Source organism: Anomaloglossus baeobatrachus, chromosome 2 (assembly GCF_048569485.1).
Source record: "Anomaloglossus baeobatrachus isolate aAnoBae1 chromosome 2, aAnoBae1.hap1, whole genome shotgun sequence".
Classification (NCBI taxonomy): domain Eukaryota; kingdom Metazoa; phylum Chordata; class Amphibia; order Anura; family Aromobatidae; genus Anomaloglossus; species Anomaloglossus baeobatrachus.
The window spans coordinates 127,854,281-127,878,893 of NC_134354.1; the positions used below are offsets into that span (position 1 = coordinate 127,854,281).

The 24,613-nt window shown below is 47.4% G+C and overlaps 1 protein-coding gene across 2 annotated transcripts in view; it reads left to right on the forward strand.

Annotated features, from left to right (window-relative positions):
- Window positions 1-24,613, forward strand: part of LOC142291083 (apoptosis-inducing factor 3-like) — a 268,214-nt gene that overhangs the window by 158,693 nt on the left and 84,908 nt on the right. For both annotated transcript variants that reach the window (XM_075335333.1, XM_075335334.1), the window contains exon 11: window positions 8,983-9,098. In XM_075335333.1, coding sequence (XP_075191448.1) covers window positions 8,983-9,098 — 116 coding nt within the window. The remainder of the gene's footprint in view (window positions 1-8,982; window positions 9,099-24,613) is intronic.

Genomic DNA, 24,613 nt, shown 5'->3' on the forward strand with positions numbered 1-24,613 from the left:
GTTTTCAGAGGGGGGTATGTTACATTATTTGGACGATTTCCTTTTTGTTGGTAGGTCAGGACGTTGTTTGCAATTGCTAAATAAATTTTTGGGTTTGATGAAGTTTTTTGGGGTGCCGTTAGCTCAGGATAAAACAGTTTTCCCTTGTACGGAGCTTGAGTTTTTAGGGATTGTTCTGGATTCACAAAAAATGGAATTGAGGCTCCCTGGCCAGAAGATTACGAAGTTAAAAGGCTGTATTGCGAGTTTTTTAGTGAAGAAAAAGTGTACCCTGCGAGAGCTCCAATCTCTGCTGGGTGGTTTGAACTTTGCATTAAGAATTCTGCCAATGGGGAGAGTGTTTTCCAGACGTTTGTATGATGCAACTAAGGGTGTTAGGTGTTCAGGTTCACACATTAGAATTTCGTGTGAGATGAGGAAGGATTTAAGAATTTGGTATGAATTTTTAGAAAGTTTCAACGGGATTAGCTGCGTTCAACAGGATTTTATGTTGTCTCAGGATCTCCTTTGGTTTACAGGGGTGTCTAAGGAAGTGGGGTTCGGTACGATTTTTCGTACACACTGGTGCTTTTCTTCATGGCCTTCATCTTGGTTGTCGGAAGGTTTGCTGGAGAAGCAGGTGTTATTGGAGCTTTTTCCGGTTTTTGTTTCAGTGCATATTTGGGGTAAGGAACTAGCGAATAGGAGGATTATACTCATATCGCATTGTCAAGGTTTGGTTTTTGCTTTGAACACCTTGGTGGTGAAGTGTAGGTTTCTGGGTGGTGTATTGCGCAGATTGGTTCTATTGTGTCTGAAGTGGAATATTTGGTTGAAGGCTCGTTTTGCTCCTGAGTGCAATAATGCTTCCGTTTTTTACCTCTCTTCTCAGCGGTTAGAGGAATTCAGGAAGAGTTCAGGAAAGATGGATCCCCTTTTGACTGCATGCCCGTCCCAGTTGTGGGAGGCAATTTTGGATTAGTAGCAGATTCCATTAAAAATTCTATTGCACCAGGGACTTGGAAGGCTTACTCGGCTGCTTGGTTGGCATGGAATCAATTTTGTGATTCCAGGAATCTGGTTCCCCGCAAGTGTGATGTGTCGACAGCACTTGGTTTTTTGAATTTTTATGTTGGTTTAGGTTATCGTTATAATTTTTTGTATAAAACATTTTATGGAATTTCTTTTTTCTTAAAATTATATGGTGAGGAGTCTCTATTAAGCTTATTTGTGGTTCGGCAGGCGCTAAAGGGTTGTAAAAAAGGTTGTGTTGTGCCTGATCGCCGCAGGCCTATATCCGTGAATCTCTTAGGAAGATTATGGTTTATGTTGAGTGAAGTTTGTTTTAACAATTTTGAGTTATGTTTATTTCGTGCAGCTTTTGTGCTTTGTTTCTTCGCAGCACTCAGAATTAGTGAGTTGTTGTCCCATAGTCGGTACAACACCTCGGGTTTATATAGAAAGGATGTTTATGTATCTGACTCTTGTGCGGTGTTATTTATTAGTAGGTCCAAAATGGATCAACTTGGTAAAGGGTGTTCTGTGAAGTTGCGTCCTTTATGGGATTCATGTATATGCCCCGTCACCAATTTATGTAAATGGCTTACTGTACGGGGGGATACCCCGGGTTTGTTGTTTTTACATGTAGACGGTTCGCCTGCCACTAAGTTTCAATTTAATGCAATATTAAAAAAATGTATGGTTAAGTTGCAGCTAGATAGCTCCAACTTCTCATCACATTCTTTTCGGATCGGGGCGGCAACCGAGGCAGCAAGAGCTGGCCTCACGGGAAAAAGAATTGGTAAAATTGGCAGATGGGCGTCAAAACGCTATCAGTTGTATATACGCCCGAATTTATTATAATTAATTTATTCTGTCTCTCTCCAATTCTAGGCCCAATGGTGATTTGGCTTGTAGGCCATTCGTTTATACACTGGGCGCAGAGGAGAGCGGCTTGTAGAAGTTACACAGAAAACTTATCTTTTCAGTATGAACTGATAAATGTTTTTTGGTACGGTATAAGGGGTCTGAAATTTTCTAATTTACTTGGCACCTTAAAAGGTATGCTGTTGACTCATCCGTATCCTGACCTTATAATTTTACACATTGGAGGGAATGACTTGGGTAAAATAAAGACTTTGGACTTGTTATCTAATTTCCGCAGAGATTTTGCGTTATTAAAGAATCTTTTTCCTTATTCAGCATTGATTTTTTCTGAAATTGTTCCGAGACTGGTTTGGAATGGCCAGCTTGCCTTTTTGGAAAAAATAAGGAAACGTGTCAATCGCGACATGGCAAAATTTTTTGTTAGTTTGGGCGACTTCTCATATCGCCATAGTGATCTGGAAGGTTTTACGGTTGGCCTGTACAGGTCTGATGGGGTACATCTCTCTGACGTTGATCTGGACATTTTTAATGTGGGTATCCAGAATATGATAGAAAAATGGCTGCGGTGTTTGGGGGGGGCCTCGTATTGTTAATACTCGGCCGTTTGGGAAAAAATCGCCCAACTATGTTGGGTGGATTGTGGTTTTATAAGTGGTTAATGGTACTTTATGGTGGTATTTATGGAATTTTATGGTTATTGAATTTCAATAATATGGTGAATTTAATTTATCAAGTTACCAATAATAAAACACCACGGCCATTTTTATCCAAATGTCATGTGTCTGAGTATTTATTCTTTATTAATGGTAAGTTAATTGGTTATAGTGGGCTTTATGCTACCATGTATAATCACCAGCAGCGTATAGCCTGGTGATTACATGGTGGCATGGGCCCCCTGACAGTATGTTTATAGGTGTTTCAAGTTTAAGTTGTGGCATTGAGCGGTGCCAAATTCAGTATGGGGAATGAAGGGTTAATTCCCTTCATGTGGTAACACGAGCAGGCTGCTGTGATTGGTCAGCCTGCTGCGTGGTGGTAATGGAAGTTGTTATGATGGGAATTTATGGGGTTAATCTGCCCCCTGTGAGTAACGCGAGCAGGCTGTGTGATTGGTCAGCCTGCTGCGCGCCAATTTTAAAGTCTGTCATTGGTGGACAGAGGTAAATATGCAGGAGACTTGCCTTTATAAGGAGCCAGCTGTGAGCCAGCTGTGTCAGTTTCCAGCTGTGAAGAAAGAAGAATCCCCCGCCCGCCCTCCCAGTGTAAAGTCATGGTTTTTAACTGTTTATTATTTTTTGTCGTGATGTTTTATTAGTTGGGAAAAAATCGCCCAACTATGTTGGGTGGATTGTGGTTTTATAAGTGGTTAATGGTACTTTATGGTGGTATTTATGGAATTTTATGGTTATTGAATTTCAATAATATGGTGAATTTAATTTATCAAGTTACCAATAATAAAACACCACGGCCATTTTTATCCAAATGTCATGTGTCTGAGTATTTATTCTTTATTAATGGTAAGTTAATTGGTTATAGTGGGCTTTATGCTACCATGTACCCGTCCGTGCCCTGCATGGTGCATGATCATTATACCGGTACGTATTATGTAAACCCCTTTCACATGTAAAACGCCATGAATTATATGGCGCTATAATAAATAATAATAATTTGTATAAATACCCGTGTGCTCAATATAAATAAACTGGCACCAGACTTAATCCTCCGAGATAGGGAAAGCTTCTTTACAGTTAGAGCAGGTAGATTGTGGAATGCTGTCTACAAGGGGTAGGAATGCTAGATACCATCACAGCTTTTAACAGAAACGGGGGAAGGGCGATTCCCTCAGCACCAATAACATTGTTTGTTATAAATAACTTAGTGACAACATGTAGAGCTGGGCGGGAAGCCTGTTACCTGTGACATCACGTTATCCTCCCTAGGGGGACTTATCCCACCCCGCATTCCCCATCAGGGTACTCACCTGGTGATTCAGGAAATGGCAAGACGACTGGATCTAGCTCTACTCACGTAACGCCTGCTACGACGACGCTCACACCGATCCAAGGGTTAAGATGACAGACTTCGGACATGGTGGCTACCCATGCCAAAGCTTGCTACCGTGACCCCTGCACATGACCGTACAACGCGATGGTCGGCACCGCACCCACCGCCGCCATAACATGCTGAAATCCACTGTGTGACAACGGGGAGGGGCTGTAAACAGTCACCATTGTATAATGTCAAATGGGGTGTGTTTTGGCCTGGGAGGGGGCTTGGTGTAGGTGTGGTATCAGCAGGAGGGAAAACATGCCACCTGCTGACTGTTGCTTCTTGCCCCTGTTCACTACCAGCCCCCCTCAATTTGAACAATGAAGTCCTAACAGAATCCCTTAACCCGCCCGCTCACTGGGAGACCCACATGGTCCCTGGTTCATTCCCAGGCTAGCCCCCTTGGCATTCCCGGGGCATACAAACGGAGGGGAGGGGAAGTTCAGTGCGTGTGGGATGGGGTGATTTGAACTCTTGCAGGTTAGTGCCTGCATACTACATTCCCCACTACAGTGCCTCCAACCTGCGCTGTGACAGGGACTGCACTGAGTCTGCACTTCAATTAGGCTGTGTGCGTAATTCATGCGTCCTGCGTCCCCTGCACAGTCTATGGAGACTGTGCAGAGGCCGTACGCATGTGGCATATTAGAACGCAGCGATTCAGCTGCTGCCCGAATCCCTGTGTTCTAAGAAGTGACATGTCACTTCTTCCGTGCGCTCTGCCGGCAGCTCCTGCTCTGTCTATGGCAGGAGCTGCAGGCTGAGCGCACGCTCTCTGCCGGCACCATGCGCCTCAGAATGGAGCTTTTCAGCTGCGCTCTGAAGCGCACCTTTTAGGTGCCGTGCAGAGCGCACACAGCCCTACCCTGCTCCTCATCAGTACTGGCGGCGGTGGCTGGGCGGCGGTGGCTGGGCGGCGGGTGGGCGGGGCCAAAGACAAAAAGCGCGAAGCGCTCTTTTTCAAACTTAATGGCGGCTCAAGCTGACCGGCGGGCGGGTAGTTCCCTCAGAACGCCGCTCGCCGGCGCACATAGCTTGAGCCTCAGCATGGAGGGAGCCGCTCACAGCTAAAAGCGCCGTGAGCAGGACGCTTTCCTCCATGCTGATTTTAGGGGAGGATGGAGGGAGGGGGTAAAGGGTGTTTAAATAATGACGAGCACAAGCGGACCAGCGGGCGGGTCGTTCCCATAGAACGCCGCGCTCACCGGCACACACTGCTTGTGCCTCAGCAGAGAGGGAGCCGCTCACAGCTAACAGCGCTGTGAGCTGAAACGCTTACCTCCCTGCTGATAGCTCTCCTACCGCCTCCAGGAGCGGGTCCCTGTGTCCGGCTGCCCAAACAGGTCCGGGTCCTGCAGCCGAGAGGCTGGAAGCTGGGCAGCCCGATGATATGTATCCAGGAGGCGGGGCTTAGGCCAGTCACACCACAGGAGGCGGGGGCGGCAGGTCAGTGTCTTTCCAGGGGGGAGAACTCTATTTAAACATGCAGAGGGGCCAGCAGTCAGGGGGCAGCATCTCAAGTTTCTGGCTGCAGTGCCCCTCAGACTCACACGATGCCATACACAATTTGCCATCTGCTGTCTACAGTGAAAACCGGGATTTATCTATGAAAAGAAAACCTCTCCAACAAGCCAAACGCCATAGAATATGAGCATTTGCCCACTCATGTCTGTTACGACGACGATCTGCAGTTAGGTGGAGACCCCCGATCAAATCTCCATTTGATGTTTCTTGTGCCTGTATTGTCCTGAGGAAGGGAGCAAAGCCTCCTGAAATGCGTAGACCAGACCTGAGCATGAAATAAAGTAACATTAATTTCTTCATCTTCATGAGTGGTCGTTGGCGCGGTATTGAAATCACCCTTTCCTTACTAATTTCTACTGAGATGGTTATTGACAGTTTGTGCTGACATTCTTTAGTTACACACAGATTGTTGCAGCAGCTGTGCGAGTGGCTGGTCTTAAGGGTGCTTTACACGCTGCGACATCGCTAACGATCTATTGTCAGGGTCACGGTGTTTGTGACGCACATCCGGCGTTGTTAGCGACATCGCAGTGTGTGACAGCTAGGAGCGACGATCAACGATCGCAAAAATGTAAAAAAACGTTATCGCTGACACGTCGCTCCTTTTCATAATATCATTGATGGTGCATGCCGCTGGTTGTTCGTCGTTCCTGCGTCACACATCGCTACGTGTGACACCGCAGGAACGACGAACATCTTCTTACCTGCGTCCAACGGCAATGAGGAAGGAAGGAGGTGGGCGGCATGTTCCGGCTGCTCCTCTCCGCCCCTCCTCTGCTATTGGGCGGCCGCTTAGTGACGCCGCTGTGACGCTGAACGCACCGCCCCATTGAAGGAGGGCTTGTTCGGCGGTCACAGCGACGTCGCTAAACAGGTATGTGCGTGTGACACTACCGTAGCGATATTGTTCGCTACGGCAGCGATCACCAAATGTCGCACGAACGACTGGGGCGGGTGCTATCGCTCTCAACATCGTTAGCAATCACTAGCGATGTCGCAGCGTGTAAAGCACCCTAGACTATCATGGATGGGAAGATGCTTGATGTTGAGGTCCTGGGCTGGTGTGGTTACACAAGGTCTGCGGTTGTGAGGCCGGTTGGATGTTCTGCCACATTCTCTGAAACACCTTTGGAGACGGCTTATGATAGAGAATGAACATTCAATTAATGGACAGCAGCTCTGGTGGACATTCCTGCAGTCAGCATGCCGATTGCACGCTATCTCCAAACTTGCAACATCTGTGGCATTATGCTGTGTGTTAAATCTGCACATTTTAGAGTGGCCTCTTATTGTGGCCAGCCTAAGGTACACCTGTGCAATCATCGTGCTGCGTAATCAGCATCTTGATATGGCACACCTGTGAGGTGGATGGATTATCTCCGCAAAGGAGAATCCCTCACTAACAGATTTGCACAAATTTGTGAACAATATTTGAGAGAAAAAGTCAGATCTTTGAGTTCAGTTCCTGGAAAATAGGAGCAAAAGTGTTGCGTTTATTTTTGTTCAGTGTACCGTATACACCAGCCACCGTTATTTTGAAAGCTTGTTAGGCCCAGTCCCCACGCTGTGTAGTTTTGACGCGTATTTTCAGAAATCTGCAACAAAATCTGCATGTCGATTGTGAAGCCAACAAAGTCTGAGAATTCAGAAGTGCTGTGCCCACGTTGCTTATTTTTCCCTTATGTGTTCGGTGCAGATTTGGTGCAGAAAACAGAAATCTGCATCAAATACGCAAGGGATAAATACTCATCGTGGGCACAGCACTTCTAAATTCTCATAGACTTTGCTGGCATCACAATGGACATGCAGATTTTGCTGCAGATTTCTGAAAATCTACGTCGAAATCCGTGTCAAAATACGCAGCGTGGGCACTTCTGCTTAATGTAGCGGCCAGAGATGAGCAGGTTTAAGGGCTCATGCGCACGTTGCGTACTTGCATGCATTTATGCTGCGTATAGCACTGCAGTGTAAATGCATGCACCCTGCGTCCCCTGCACAATCTATGAAGATTGTGCATGCCACGTGCGCACGTTGCTTTTATGAATGCAGTGATTTGGGTGCTAAAATTTTGACTCAAATCCGTGCGTTCATAAAAGCAGCATGTCAATTATTCCGTGCGCTATTGATGCAGCTCCTGCTCTGTCTATGGTGGGGGCAGCAGCCAGAGCGCATGAAATCGGCTTTTTTAAACAAAAAAACTGCATCCATTATGCAGTGTTTCTGCAGCGATTTGACGTGCACATGAGCTGTCAAATCGCTGCAGAAGATTCTGCAGTTACGTGCACATGAGCCCTAAGGTGGGTTGCCTCCTCTTGACAGCCACTGCTTTGTGATTGCCCCCCAGGCCAAAACTTGCCAGCAAGCCCCTAGTCAATGTCTATGTAAATTAAAAAAAACAAACAGCCATAGCTGCTCCTAAGGACAGGCGTTTGAGTAGGCTTTGCTGACTTCTGGGCTACATGTATGATGTATGTGTGTGTATGCGCAGAGAATACTGTAACATCTTTTATATTACTACAGGAAAAACAAAAAATATGTTTCTTGGCAATTGAATGGCTCAGTCTATTACATTATATGTGACAACAAAGAAAAGAAAGCAACAAAACAATAATTATAACCCATTAAAGGGAATCTGTCACCAGGTTTTTGCTACTTAATCTGAGAGCATATTTATTTTAGCGATGTTACTTATTACTGAGCTGTTTGCTGTCATTTTGATACAATCACTGTTTTCTCTGCTGCAGATCTAGCAGTGCTCAGAATGCTGAGCTGTGTATAACCCCCACCCACACCACTGATTTACTGCTTTCTGTGTACACTGTACATGGAAAGCTGCTACTCAGTGGTGGGGATGTGGTTACACCTAGCAGATGACTAGGAGGCACAAGACAGCTAGTCTTAGGGTACGCTCATACGAGCGTGAAAATCGGACGAGTGCAATGCCAGAAAATCTCGCATTGCACTCGTACCAATGTTAGTCAATGAGGGAGAGCAGTTAGTCAGCTTTTATGCATCCAGATTCTGGATGCGAGAAAAGCGGCAGCATGCTGTGATTTTCTGCTCGAGCCATATCTCTCGCACCCATTCAAGTGAATGGGTGCGAGAGATACATCGGCTACTTCACTTGGATGTTATCCCAGTGCAGTGCGATATACGCACAGGCTGACAATAGAGGAGATGGGGTATTAACCCCTCCCTCTCCTCCGCAGCGCCCCCTCTCAGCTTCACAGCTGTGACCTGATTGCAGGATCGGGTCACAGTCGCATGACACTCTGCTCATTGTCGCAGCAGAGCCTGAGCCAGGAGTCATTAGCATACCACATCCGATGCTCCCACATTGGATGCCATACGCTCGTCTGAGTCCAGCCTTATAGTGATAATCTCCTGCTCATAAAACACTGATTTTATTGAAACCGCAACACACAGACTAGTAAATGACACACAGCTGAAATCAGGCTCTCGACCTCTGTATCATGCTGCTCTGATAACATAGCAAAAACCTGCTGACAGACTCCCTTTAACCTTCTCGTCATATCTATTTAGGTATGGAGGTGGCAGCCTTCCTGGCAGATAAAGCAAGTTCTGTGTCTGTAATAGGAAAATCTGATGTCCCATTTCAGCATGTGTTGGGAACACAGATTGGAGAAGTTGCTATGAAGGTAAATATAGTTCATGTAGTGTATTTTCGTTAATATATTATGAATATATTTTCCTAAAATATTGAAAGTGCAGCCATTATACAGTACAGTACATACATGACACCATCCTGATTCATTGTCTTATCCAGGGTAATAATACATATGTCACCCGCTTGCTAAGGTGGACCACTCATTCTCCTGTTATGGCTGCTTTAGTAAAAGCCTCCATTCCGCATGTGATAATTCTGGAACAAGCTGCTCCTTTTGTTATTCCTACTGTAAAGCTATGTATCAATCAACAACGGACACACCAGACTGAGAAGAAGAATCATAACTTCCATAGGAAAATCACAAATCAGGTGCTCTAGAATTGTCGTTTAAATAAGAATACAAGTATTCACTAAAACAGACGTGCGGATAGAAAGAAACAAACATAAAATCACAAAGCACCAGATAGACACGCTCGTGTGCCATAGTGAACCTTCTATAGTGTAATAAATATCAGTTTTGTATTCACCATTGCAAAAAGCGTAATTTCTTACCTTAAATTGTCTTCCTTTTGCTCATTCAGATGTCAGTAACTTTTCTCACATGCAAAAAAACCTTCCAATTTCATCAGTGTTTTTTTTTACTGTTTAACCCCTTTCACCACAGGGCGATTTTCTGTTTTTGTTTTTTTTTGTTTTTGCCATAATTGTTTTATTTTTCTGTCAATCTTGCCATATGAGGGCTTTTTGCAGGACGAGTTCTACTTTTAAATTAAAACCATGATTTTTACCATATAGTGTACTGGAAAAAGGCAAAAACAATTCCAGAAAACTTGCAAAAAAAATGTGATTGCATGATTGATTTTGGGATATTTTATTCACTGTGTTCACTATATGGCAAAACTGGTGTCTGTGTGATGTCTGACATCGGTACGAGTTCATAGACACCAAACATGTATAGGTTTACTTTTATCTAAGAGGTTAAAACAAATTCAGAAGTTTGCCCAAAAAAGTGGCACAGTTTCTGAGCCATTTTTCGGGACCCGTAGCGTTCTCATTTTTGGGACATGGGGCTCAGTGATGACTGATTTTTTTTTTTTTGCGTCTCGAGCTGATATGGTACCATTTTTGCGCTGACGCTATGTTTTGATCACCTGCTATTGAATTTTGCGCAGAATTTGCGACAACCAAAAATACTCGTAATTTTGGCGTTTGGAATTTTTTTGCCACTACAGCGTTTACATATCAGGTTAATTGATTTTATATTTTGATAGATCGGACATTTCTGAACACGGCAATACCAAATAAGTGTATATTTTATTATTTTTTTTAACCCTTTAATTTTCAATGGGGTGAATGTTTTTTTTTTTTCATTGTACTAGTCCCCCTTGGGTATTATAAGGATCAGCAGTCTGATCACTGATTCATTTCTGTTGATCAGAGCTGCACATCTCTGATCAGCAGAAATGCAGTGTTTTTGTTACAGCCGCTGCTTTGCCGGTTGTAACAGGAACTACGTCATGATAGCGACATGAGTCATCACATAACCCGTCACTACCATGACAACCATCAGCTCCTCGTGATCGCATCATGGGGCCTCTGATGGCAGTGAAGAAAGGCACGTTCCCCACTGTGGCGATTTAAATCGCGCTGTCACATTTTGACTGCGCGATTTAAGGGGTTAACAGGCATGGGTGGATCACAGATCCACTCACGCCTGATAGCCACATATGTCTGCTGTTCAAAGCAGCAGACATGTGCAGGGATCATTGCCGGCTTACCACAACAGCCGTCAGTGATCACCCCTTCATGATTTAGGACGTACCGGTATGTCCTCGGTTGTGAAGGGGTTAATAAAGGCCACTTTACACGCAACGACATCGCTAACGAGATGTCGTTGGGGAAACTGAATTCGTGACGCACATCCGGCCTCGTAAGCGACGTCGTTGCGTGTGAAACGCACGAACGACCGTTAAAGATCAAAATTACTTACCTTATCGTTGATCGTTGACGCGTCGTTCTAATCCCAATTATCGTTGCTGTTGCAGGACGCAGGTTGTTCGTCGTTCCTGCGGCAGCACACATCGCTATGTGTGACACTGCAGGAACGAGAAACATCACCGTATCTGCGGCCGCCGGCAATGAGGAAGGCGGGATGTTACGCCCGCTCATCTCTGCCCCTCCGCTTTCATTGGGCGGCTGCTTAGTGACGTCGCTGTGACGCCGAACAAACCTCCCCTTTAGAAAGGAAGCGGTTTGCCGGCCACAGTGACGTCACCAGGCAAGTAAGTATGTGTGACCGTTCCTATCGATGTTGTTCGCCATGGGCAGTGATTTGCCCGTGCCGCACAACCGACGGGGGCGGGTGCTTTCACCAGCGACATCGATAGTGATGTCGCTCTGTGTAAAGTGGCCTTAAGAGTTCAGTCAGTGTGTAATTTTTTCTCAGATGTAATAAGTGACAGGTTTCTCAACCTTCTTTTATCAATCAGTCAAAAACAGACAGCACATGGATGCATTCGATTGATGTCTGATTATTTCATCTGCCTGTAGACTGTGACTGGTGACTTTGATCCAATCGGATCAAAATCTAAAATGTCTCCATGATTTTGTGTGGATCACGTGGGCTGTAAAAAAGCATGGGCTTGTAAACAGCCCCATAGACTATAATAGGTATACGTTCTATAGAAATGATCAGAGATTCAAAAGTCACTTTTTCTCGTAAGTAGCAGCACAAATGGAATCCTCATTAGTGCTGGTATAGGACGACAAGGAAAAGACAACATGTTGTTGTTAGGCTGCTTTCACATTTGCGTTGTTTCCATCAGTTGCAATCTGCCACCTTGAGGCATTACGGTAACCGGCAAAATATTTAGCAGGAATCCGTTTATTCCTCATAGACTTCAATTAAGGGCGGATTGCAACTGAAGGTCTCGCGTTGCATCCGCCTCGTGGCGCATCAATCGTTTTGCGACTGACCGTCGGACGGAAGGTACGCAGAATGTAAAGTTTTTTTTGTAGCTGTGAAAAAATGCACTTCGCAGGATTCCGTCGCAATCCGTCAAGCGGCATAATGAATGTCTATGGTGCTGGATTCCGTCGTCATGCGTCACGTAACGGATTCCAGTGCAGGATTCTGTGACGTTCTACTGAGCATGCTCAGTGTGTCCAGCAGAACGTTCTAAATCATGTAAAAGCACTCCTGTTTTTTGGGGGGGGGTTTTTCTCTTTATCCCTCTCTGTTCACTCATCATTAATAAGGACACATAAGTAGCCAGTAGGTTTTCTAATTGTAGCAGTAGATCATTCCAAGCAGTAAGGAGGGGTTTGACATGAAGCATTAAAATAAAAACTATAAACACAGTAGGTTAATCTGTTGTAATGCCCTTCTAGGAAAAAAACAAATTCAGTCTATTCAAATCCTAAGGTTTTAAACTGTGAGTAATGTCCTCCAGGTTCCTCCCTGCATCCCTCTCCAGTTGTACGTCATGCATACCTGTCACAGGCTTTATTATACATGGAGATTTGGCTAGCTCATTCCTCTCCTATACAACAGCTAATCTCACCCGGAAAGATCAGACTCCACCTCAAGATTAGTCAGTATTCCAGTCACTGGAGAATGTGATGGCATGAATCACAATTCTGAGTAGAGCTTAGAAGATTCAACAGTTGTAGAATCGTGCACAGTTTACTGTAACGTTTTCCCTTTAAAAATAAATCACCTGTAAACCAGAATTTCTCTTTTCGGTGAGGCTGCGTTCACACCAGTTGTACCGGTCTCGCAGTTTTGCATTTCGAACTGCTGTTTTTCCTGTTTAATTGAGTGATCAACCAAATTATCTAATACTGATACTACTAATTTTATAGTACAGTAGTTGGTATGATGTAAGGCTGTGTGCACACGGTGCTTTTTTATCTAATTTTTTGATGCATTTTTTAGTGCAGTTTAGTCGTAAAACTGCAAGCAAATCCTTAAGCCAACAAAGTCCATGAGAATCCTGTTTTGTACACATTTTGAGGGTTTTTTTTTCTCCTTGCAGATGTGATGCAGAAAATAATCTACGCAATGTCAATTCTTTCAGTGTTTGCATGTGTTCTTCACAATTGAAAGCAATGAAAAACACGGCAAAAATGCGAGTTTTTGTGCTGCGTTTTACCTGCCAAGAGAAGCAGAAATGGTGCAGGAATCTCTGCAACCAAATATTGAACGTGTGCACATAGCCTAAAGGCTACTTTACACGCTGCGATATCGGTCCCGATATCGCCAGCATGGGTACCCGCCCCCATCTGTTGTGTGACACGGGCAAATCGCTGCCCGTGCCGCACAACATCGCGCAGACCTGTCACACATACTTACCTGCCCGGCGACGTCGCTGTGACCGGCGAACTGCCTCCTTTCTAATGGGGCGGTCCGTGCGACGTCACAGCGACGTCACTGAGCGGCCGCCCAATAGAAGCGGAGGGGCGGAGATGAGTGGCCGGAACATCCCGCCCACCTCCTTCCTTCCTCATAGCGGCTGGGAGGCAGGTAAGGAGAGGTTCCTCGTTCTTGCGGCATCACACATACCGATGTGTGCTGCCGCAGGAGCGACGAACTACATCGTTACTGCTGCAGTAACAATAATCGAGAATGAACCCCCATGTCACCGATGAGCGATTTTGCACGTTTTTGCAACGATGCAAAATCGCTCATCGGTGTCACACGCAGCAACATCGCTAATGCGGCCGGATGTGCGTCACAAATTCCGTTACCCCAACGACTCCGCATTAGCGATGTCGCAGCGTGTAAAGCCCCCTTAACAGTGTGATCCGTGGAGAGAATCACTAGCACCCCTATGACTTGCAAAGAATCAGGCTTCCTTTTTTTCTGGTCTTGACACAAGCTTTCTCATCCACCATTGTCCCTTGTGTTGAACCAATTCTCAGGCCGCCACTAGTCTAAATGAAGCAAATTTGTCAGCAGATTTCACTATACAAACTGTATATATTGTTAAATAGATCTCTTAGACCCAATGAGGCTGATGTATTTACTTTGAAAATCAAAGTCCAGGTATAGAGAGAATGAGTCAGTGTTAAAGGGAACCTGTCACCACTTTTTTGGCTATAAGCTGCGGCCACCACCGCCGGGCTCTTATATACAGCATTCTAACATGCTGTATATTAGAGCCCAGGCCGAGGGTATAACATAAAAAACACTTTTTATAATACTTATCTAACGTTCGTGCAGTGGGCCTTATGGGCGTCTCCGTTGTCCGATGCCGGCGACGCCTCTTTCGGCCATCTTTGTGCTCCTTCTTCTCTAGCCGCGGTGCATGACTGGTCCGACGTCATCCACACTCGCCGGCATCCACACTCGCCGGCATTCAGGTCCTGAGCAAGGCAGATCAAAGTATTGTAGTGCGCTTGCGAAGGACCGGCGAGTGTGTATAACGTAGCCGCGTCATGCACCCAGACTTCAGAAAGCGGACGACGATGGCTGAAAGAGGAGGCGTCGGCACCGGACAATGGAGACGCCCATATGGCCCACAGCGCGACCGTTAGGTAAGTATTATAAAGTGTTTTTTATGTTATACCCCCGGCCTGTGCTCTTATATACAGCATGTTAGAATGTTGTATATAAGAGCCCGGTGGTGGTGACAGCAGCTTATAGGCCAAAAAAGTGGTGACAGGTTCCCTTTAAGCCTCTGCTCACCCAGCAGCTAGTGAGACTCTGAGGAGCTGTCAATCAGGATAGGTTCTGTTACTTGAGCTAACATTTCATGAAGGATCACACGGTCACTCTGACATGGATTTTCACAGTAAATACAGCATCATTATTAGGTCTAAGAGATCTTTTTCAAAATGTGCCGTTAGTATTGTGAAATCTGCTGACAGGTCCCCTTTAACTTGCTAGCATGTTCGGCTGTTTCTGTATCTCCCATACAGTTGTATGGCCAGTCCATCTGCTCAACTGTTGTGGTAAGGAGGAATTGTATGACACAGCTGTCTTTATGTAGCGTGGCACCAAACAATGGTCTCAGAATCTGCTGACTAGTGGAGATTGCAGAGATGGGGCCTATTTAAAGGGATATTCCCATCTCCATATCCTCTCAATAGGTAATTGGTGTAATAATAATTATATTAGCAAATACCTCCAATTAGAAATGTAGTATAGTTCTCCTAAGGGCCATTTCACATCTCCGGTATTTTGCAGGAAGCCAGATCCGGCAAGCATGCAGTATAGTTACATTCATTTACAGTGGAAGCGCGACACCATGCGGACACATGCGGTTGTGTATGAAGCACAACCGTGTATGTTCACAGACACCAGAAGAATCGATGTGTACCGCCCCGCGGGCTCGGCTGCGACCGCCGAGCCGCTCTGATCTGTGCTCGTACTGCGGGTGGTGGCTTGAGCCTCTCACGGACCCGGGGGTCATGTCGCTCTGCAAGGGAGTTGGCACTACACACGGGGACTTGGGTGAGGAGTTCCACGGCCTGGGCCGTGGTGGTTTGGTTTGAGATGTAAGTTCGTGACGCCACCCACGGGTTGTGGTGATTGTAGACACCACCGCTGCGGTGAAGGTACGGGGGCTCCCGGGAGCGGTGTAATGGCGCAGCTAGGTGTTGACCCCTCCGTGGGTAGGGGGTGTTGGTCCCGGGGCCCGTTTGGCGAGGGCCGGGATGCAGGGTGAAGTGTTGCGGTGCGCGGCCCGAAGGCACTGGTGTACTCACTATGACACAAGACACCGGAGTCTCTGGCAGCCGGCTGCAGCTTCTCCCAGAATAGGTTGGTGGTTTCCGCCTTTCTCCTGCACCTCTGTGTGTAAATGGTTGACTCCTATGCCTAGACACCGGTACTCCGCTCCCCAACTTGTATATGCCGAAGGAGCTTTTTGGCCGCAGACGCTGGCCCTTTGGGTCTCTATGCCTTGCTGCTTCCCGCAGGCCCATCCTCCAGTCTGCCTCTCCGGAGGCGGTGAAACCGGACGGCCGGTTAAGGGAGGGATTATTTACAAGCCCAATAGTTTTTGGGGTGGCCTGCAAGTTCTCGGCTTTATCTTTGTAAAATGGGGGCAACAAAAGTCCCAACAGGAACGGGCAGTCAGGGTCCCAACGGGGACTTTAACATGGTAGCCGGGAACCGCTACCGCACTTTAACTTTCATCTTCATACTCCTCCTCAATCAAGACCTCGGAGCTGTACGGTGGGGGAGAGGACTGGGGCCGCCTTGGAACATTACGGCTCTCCTTCCTCTTCACATTGAGGGCAAACCAGCCCCTCTCCCCGCAGTGACGCGTGTATGTCACCAGATCACCGGGTAGCAGGTCACGGTCCGGGTGACCCATCGGGAGGTGGGAGTTAACGTCCCAACGGGATACAAAGATTTCGGCCTCCAGGCCCGGTTCAAAGACGAACCCCCATCCACGCTGGGGGTCAAACCAGTGGACTTGGCCTTCATAGGTCTGGCCCCGCACCCGGAAGGCGGCACTCCGCAAATTCTCCTTTTCGCGGATGGTGCGGGCCAGCACCTCTGCTCTCTGCTGTTCCCGGGCTGCAATTTCTCGGCCTAGCTGGTTCGGCTGCTGCTCCCAATACGGAGCATCCGCATGCTCCCGCTGCTCGAGGGTCGGGCCCTGCCGGAACTCCCACGTACCAGCTACGACCAGTACCTTTGAGGCTGGGGAGCCCTGCAGTGACGTGGCCTGTATTGCTGCTCTGCAGCGGCAACCCTGCGCTGCCTCAGCCGAGGCCTGGGGTTCGGGAGCGACGGGCCTCACCTGCCGGGCCTTCTTCCGGACAGCTTCCACCTTCTCCGTGGCCGGGCGGACTGCCGGGGCCGGGACCTCTTTGGGCGCGGTCACTTCCAGGACTGGCGGCTTCACCTCGCGGACGGGCACTTCCCGGGGAACCTTCCACGGCATCGGGATTGGTGCAGGCTGCACGAAGGGCCGTCCACGGGCGGCGTCCACAGGCTTGTCCTCACGGGCGGATGGGATGGCCGGTGTCCGGGGCAGCGGACCGATTTGGCAGGGCAGCAGCAACCGATACGGACGGACGGGAAGCAGCAGGGTGAGCGGGAGCAGACCGGGCCCCTCAGCCGCAGCGGCCATTCCATCGGGGACACAGGGACATGGGTCGCCTACCCACTCCTCCAACTTCCTCCACCTCGCGTATCCGCACGGCCGCAGCTACTTCCTCCATTTTGGCCACCCACCTTTCCATGAGGAACCGAACTTGGGCCTGTAGACGGCAACACATCTGCGCCATCTGGGATTCCACCCACGCCGCTGTTCCTGGCGTGGGCTCCAGGATTTTGGGTTTGCCGGACGGGATGGACATGCTTCTCGGTGGATGTCCAGGAACCAGACGGGTAGCAGAGTCCTGGCGTCCCTGCCTTTTATCTCCTCAGTCACATGAGGCTGGATTTTCACCCGCCCCCCCCCCTTGGTGTTTTCCGAGCACTTCACTTGCTTTTTGCTCCGCTCCGCTCTCGGGGGGCGGGGCTTCGCTTTCGCGCCCTTTCTGTTCAGTGAAGACTGCTCAGGCGGGAAATTTTCGCGCCCAAGATGGCGGATTCTCCAATTTTTTCAGCGGGACGCTGCTGGCGATGATCTCAAGGCACACTTCCACAGGTAAGTGGACGGTTCTATTCTGTTCGCAGAAACCAGAAGAATCGATGTGTACCGCCCCGCGGGCTCGGCTGCGACCGCCGAGCCACTCGGATCCGTGCTCGTAGTGCGGGTGGTGGCTCGAGCCTCTCACGGACCATGGGGTCACGTCGCTCTGCAAGGGAGTTGGCGCTACACGCGGGGACTTGGGTGAGGAGCTCCACGGCCGGGGTCACGATGGTTTGGTTTGGGATGTAAGTTCATGACGCCACCCACGGGTTGTGGTGATTGTAGACTTCACCGCTGCGGTGAAGGTACGGGGGCTCCCGGGAGCGGTGTAATGGCGCAGCTAGGTGTTGATCCCTCCGTGGGTAGGGGGTGTTGGGCCCGGGGCCCGGTTGGCGAGGGCCGGGGTGCAGGGTGAAGTGTTGCGGTGCGGTGTGCGGCCCGAAGGCACTGGTGTACTCTGGTAAACCAAACGGAGTGATGAACTGGGCCCGCAGCCGGCTGCAGCTTCTCCCAGAATAGGTTGGTGGTTTCCGCCTTTCTCCTGCACCTCTGTGTGTAAATGGTTGACTCCTATGCCTAGACACCGGTAGTCCGCTCCCCAACTTGTATATGCCGAAGCAGCCCGTTTGCCCGCAGACGCTGGCCCTTTGGGTCTCTATGCCTTGGCGGTGGCTTTACCCTGTATGGTTGGGTTGTTGTCTTCTAACGGGACTTGTGTGGGATAGGTCCTAAAGTCTAGTCCGCAATCAGTTGATTCGACTCGGCCCTGTCGGTTCAGGGCTTTATACTGGGTCTGAGTACCCCTCCTGGTGCTCCGGTTTCCAATCGGTTCCCCGGTTCGGCACCGGCGGGGCACCGCCCGACTCCGGTCCCTACGGTTCCACCGGCTGTAATCCACAGCTCCTGCAGGCTGCCACCACCGTCTGCCTCCTTGCCAATAGCGACTGGGCTCCGACCCAGCCACCCGGTAGTCTCTTGGCAGACCTGGACACAGGAGTGCCCGTGAACTTGACTACTCACTACCTCCACTTGAACTAGTCTGTGTGTTTTCCCGCCTCCAAGCCTGTGAACTCCTCGGTGGGCGGAGCCAACCACCTGGCTCCGCCTCCCCTGGTGCGGACATCAAACCTGGAGGGTGTTGACAAGGCTTTTAGTTTGACTGATGTCACCTAACCGGGAGGGGGGTGTGGTGTTGTGTGTGACTACCTGGGACGACCTGACTAGTCCAGGGTGTCATATGTGCCAGATTTGGCTTCCTGTAAAATACCGGAGATGTGAAACGGCCCTAATATAGCCCTATCTCTTACCTCATGTGTGGGGCATTGCAGCTTAGGTATCCATGGTTACAGCCACTCATGGTGACAGTTAGTTGCTAGTGGTCGTAATCATGGATACCCATGATGCAATGCCCTGCACATGAGGTAAGAGACAATGGCTATAGCAGTAGAATTATACTACATTTCTAATTGGAGGTATTTGCTAATATTACTATTCTTATTACACCTACTATATATTGAGATAGACTCTTGTAGATGGGAATACCCCTTTAAAGAAGCCCACTCATGAGGGTTTTTATTCACTACATTGTGTATATGTGTAGGTAGTGTACTGTCAGTGTTAATATACTCACTGCCATCTTCTCTGGGATCCAGTGCAATGCTGCACCCCTTCTGAATGACGTCACTGCTGTACCAGACTATCCTGCTCATAGTGCACTATGCGGATGAGCCAGAGGTATTTATTACAATGTAAGTCTATGGAGCCTTGTTCTGATGGTCCATCAGCTTACATTGTAAGGCCTCTTTCACACGTCCGTGAAAATCATGCACGTTTTTCATGGACGTGTCAAAGGTGCGTATTGCCCTACGTGTGCCGTGTGTATGGGACACGTGTGTTCTCTGTGTGCTATCCGTGATAACTTTCTACTTACCTGTCCCTGTCGTTGCTGTCCGTGGTGCTGATCTTCGGTCTCCAGCCCTGCCGACTCCCACTGCTGCAGCTTCCGGCCCGCAGTGGAGTGAATATGCGATGAGCATAATGAGCGGGGTCGGAAGCAAGTGACAGCAGCGGCAGACACAGCAGTGCTGGAGAAGGTGAGTATTGTTAAAAATATACTCTTAAATATATTTTTCTTTAAATACGCGATAAGACGCATGAAAAATAGACTACAAAATGTGTAAAAAATAAATGTAGTTTATATATGATAAAAATGATTGCTAAATTATAAAGTTGCAGTTCAGTTACAGAAAAGGAAAAAAAACTATACTGCATAAGCTTACGTAAAAGAGTTCAATTAGTCTTTCTTGAGTTCCTGAGAGAGCAACCATATCTTACTTCGTCTTGGGTGAAAACAGGATCAAAGGAACAGACAGACATGCTTCTTAGAGGCTGGATGGATGGGATGGATCCTCGACATGTGTGGATTGACTCTCGGAGCAGGAGTGAGCAGCCACCCCTCCCACCGTGTGTTATATGACAACTGTCCAATCCATATAGGGTGTTTCAACTGAACACAGTTACACATGACATAATCACTAGAAGTTTCCAGAAGGAAGGATATATATATATATATAAATAGGCACCATGCTATGTCAGCATCTATCCATACTTAATACAGATACCTTATTATTTATTCCTTATAAAAACTTTATCAATAAGCTATGCCCTTCCAATATAGACAAAACTGTGAAAACATATAATATGTCCTACTATAAAATGTTTGATTAACTAGATGTATTAATTTTAATGTTTTTTTACAAGTATAGAAATTCCTTTTAATTCACAGTCACGTGTGTTTTCTCCAGTGCGTGTCACAGGAATCACATCCATGTGGTCCGTGTGCGGTCCATGTGACACCCATGATGACAGAGAAAAATGGACATGTCTACGTGTGGAGCACACAGGCACACGTGTGCTCCACACGGACACACAGTCCATGGCAAAACACGGACATGAGCGCAGACCCATTGATTTTAATGGGTCTATGTGTGCCCGTGTCTCCGGCACGTGAGGAAATGGACTAAACACGTACTGGAGGCACGAACGTGTGAAGGAGGCCTAAAAGAGAATTTCAGGCTGCACATAGCGCAGTGCGACCAAGAGAGATTGAAGAGCGGTGATTATATTAATACATTCGCAGTACACTACATACCTAGATTTAAAGGGAAAAAAAGTTAATGAGGTGCTTCTTTAAGAATAATACCGCATTTATTGTCTATCCATAAAAAACCCCAAAACAAAACCTGTTTGTTCTTCAGGAGCACCTCTTGGCTCCCTGCTTTGCGGGACTCGGTGCGCTCCTGATGATCGACTGTTCGGACCAGGAGTATGGTCGGGCCTTTAGTCAAAACTGTATTCCCTTCCAAGCTGCTTGCATAGACATCATTGCCTCTGCAGCATAGGAGAAGCGCAGGAGCACTGACGTTTCGGCGATCTGGCCAGCTACTGAATGTCATGAGCAGGCAATTTAAAGTATAGAGCTTGCCCGCATCACACACTCCAGGTAACCGGACACTCTGAGACTGCAGTGTAGCCAATAACCTAGCTAACCAGCTGTACACAATAAAATTAAAAATCCCTTATTTCTTCAGAACATACAGGATATTTAATGAGTGGTAATTTCCAAAGTTGCTTGTTTTAACAAGCACTTTGCAATTTTACCCATTTCTGAACTTGAGACAACCCCTGTAAGGATGCAGCTGTGTTGGAACTGAAACGGGTTCTCCAAGAATGTAATAAATTGGCGCCAATCACGTAATTCAAAGGGTAGACCAACCTAGTCATGTGTCAGGGGTGTCTTTCTGAAGAAATACAGCTCCATCTAAGTCCTATGTCTCAACTGACAGAAGACCAGTATCGTAAATGTAGAACTGGTGGAGGAAGGTTGAACTAGATGGACCTAGGTCTTTTTTCAACCTAAGTAATTATGTAACTATGTAAACTCACGTATTGCAGCTGCCAGAGAAGTGTGACAGGAGAAGAAATAAGTCTTCTCTGCAAGGACCCGGAGTTCAGCGATATATCACTCACTGGGCTGCCTTTTGCAGTTTTGATAAAATCACTGTTTTAACTGCTTCAGATTTTCCAGTTCTCTGAATGCTAGCTCTGTAAAACTCTGATTGGCAGTTTCCTGCGTATGCACAATGTACACAGAAAGCTATAGAAAAAGAAATTCAGCTCACCGTGTTCAATCAATCTCAAAGGCTCTCTGGAGAATCGGACAAGATGCTGCCATGCCTAAAGCAAGTCCATGAATGAAGAAAAGTCCAGCACATAACAGTCAGGACAGAGTCATGACCGACGTCAGAGAAACGTTTCAACTGACGCAGCACTCTTCATCATGATGAAGAGTGCTGCGTCACTCGAAACGCGTCACTGACGTCGGTCAGGACTCTGTCCTGACTGTTATGTGCCTATTTATTTGTGCCAAAGAAAAATAAAAAATCGCAAAAAAATAAGGAACTCTCTGTGGAAGCTGGACTTTTCTTCATTGATACACAGAAAGCTGGCAATCAGTGGTGGGGCGGAGTTATACTGAGCTCATGAATATGGAGTACTAGATGGCAGCAGGTTTACTAGTCCCCTCCAGTGAATTTCCTGCTGATAAATAAGCAATTTTATTAAATTCACAGCAAGCAGCCCAGTAAATAACACATCACGGAAATCACAGTCTCTGCCTCTGCATTAAGCTGCTCTCAGATTGTATAGGAATACCTGGTGGCAGATTCACTGAGAATTCTCTTCAATCTCGAGTGTCGGCTGTATTTTACCTGTGCAAATTTTTCCAGTGACAAACATTTATGGCGTTTCACACTATGAATATATCTATGTAAGGTCAGAGTCACACTTGCGAGTGCCTCGTGTGTAACTCGCGCGAGTCTCGTGTTTCATCACCTGTCAGGCTGCACACTCTCCGGACAGAAGCGTCTTAGCTGCATAGAGATACATACAACTGACCCGCTTCTGTCAGGAGCGTGTGAATCTGTGCCGGGTGATGCGATGTGAGACTCGCGTGAGATAAGCGTGAGGCACTCGCAAGTGTGACTCCAGCCTAAGAGGGTGCTGGGCCCGTGTGCCCCACCCTGAAGACACTGGATGTCGTTAGAGTTCAATAATATGAATGGTATGTATATAATGTGTAAATGTGGCCATCTAGTGGCTGGTTTGGCTACTGCTCCCTGGTAAAGAGGTTAGGTGCTGCCTAGCGACAGCGAGGTACAAAAAAAGAGACAGCTTGTACTAGTTTTGTCTAGATCAATAGCGACAGGGAAGGTGAGACATTAAATAGTTAAGTTCTGTGGGAAGCCCACAGTGAGAGGAGCCATTTGCATGGTACAGCCAGGCTCGATCCAAGTTTTAGTCAGAAAGAAGCAGACAGTAGAGAAAGCTGTATCTGTGAGAGGTATAGCAAGGAGTAGAAGTGTGCAAACCAGTTAGATACCGAAGGCCGAAGAAAGTAGGTGTCTGTGGCGAAGTCCATTTGACCAGACCCTCAGGGTCACCCCAGGGAATGCAGAACATGAGGGAAGAGTAAAGTTTAAGACGAGAAACGGATAATCCCTTTCCCACCATAGTGTGTACCAGGCCCGAACACTGGCTCCCTGGATTGCGACTGACTCCAGCGGTAATAGTCCTAGAGTGAGATTTGGCATAGACTTGGGCAAACAGGTTGAATCAGAATCAGATGAGCTATGTCTGACTGCACTCAAAACCGTTAATAGAAGCAAGTCCATGTGGGTGGGACGAGACCATGGCCGTGTGGTTCTCTATGACTCTATTGAGTGAAACTGTGTTGTCATACAGTGAAGAGGAGGATGAGTAAACAGCAATAGTACCAGGAACTATGGCGCAGTCTGCAGTAAAAGTGTGTTTTGAAGTTAAATGTACCTATAATGTTAAAGGGAACCTGTCAGGTGCAATATGTGCACAGAACCACGAGCAGTTCTGGGTGTATATTGCTAATCCCTGCCTAACTGTCCCTGTATACACTAGCCTAGATAAAGGGATCTTTAGAAAAGTATTTCTAAAGATCTTTTACCGTATGCTAATGAGCGAAGTCACTAGTCCACTGGGCGTTACTTTCCATTAGCATGTTAGTATGTCCCTGTGGGTGTGCTAGCATGCTAATGAATGCGCAGCGTCACAGGATAATCTCACTCACCTCTCCGCTGCCATCGCTGGATTTCGGCTCAGTGCGCATGACCCCGGAATTTGGGTCATGAGCACTACTTCAGTTTGAGGCCAGGACTCGTACACCCGACTTCATAGTGCACATAACACAATCTCCGTAGTCATGCGCACTGAGCCGAAATCCACCGTCGGACGCAATGGCGGCGTAGAGGTGAGAGATCATCCTGTCACGCTGCGTATTTATTAGCATGATAGTACACCCCTGTGGCCGTACTAACATGCTAATGGGGGGGGACTGGCCAGAGGAACTAATGCCCAGGGGACTAGTGACTAGTGCCCTCGCTCATTAGCATATGATATAAGGTCTTTAGAAATACTTTTTCTGAAGATCTCTTTATCTATGCTAGTGTATACAGGGACAGGCAGGGATTAGCAATATATACCCAGAACTGCTCGTGGATCTGGGTGCATATTGCACCTGACCGGTTCCCTTTAAGTATTGTGCCCACAGTAATGATGTGATAGAAATACTGTACATAACTGTTAGTAAAAGACTTGAGAAAGAAACCAGAATCTGTGGCTGTGAATCCCTGGCAATACATCCTGGTCTGCACGAGGGCCTAAGTACAGGTAAGGCTTACACACAAAATCCACACACCCCACCAGGAGCACCACCACAGACACAAACCCCCTTGTTCTGTGGGGATGGCCGGAACCCGGACAATAGGAAGGTGTTCCTCGACTGCGGCTACCGCTCCAGGCCCCCTTACAACTAGAGCACATGTACGTGCAATGAACTAATGGGGTTAAGACCAGAATC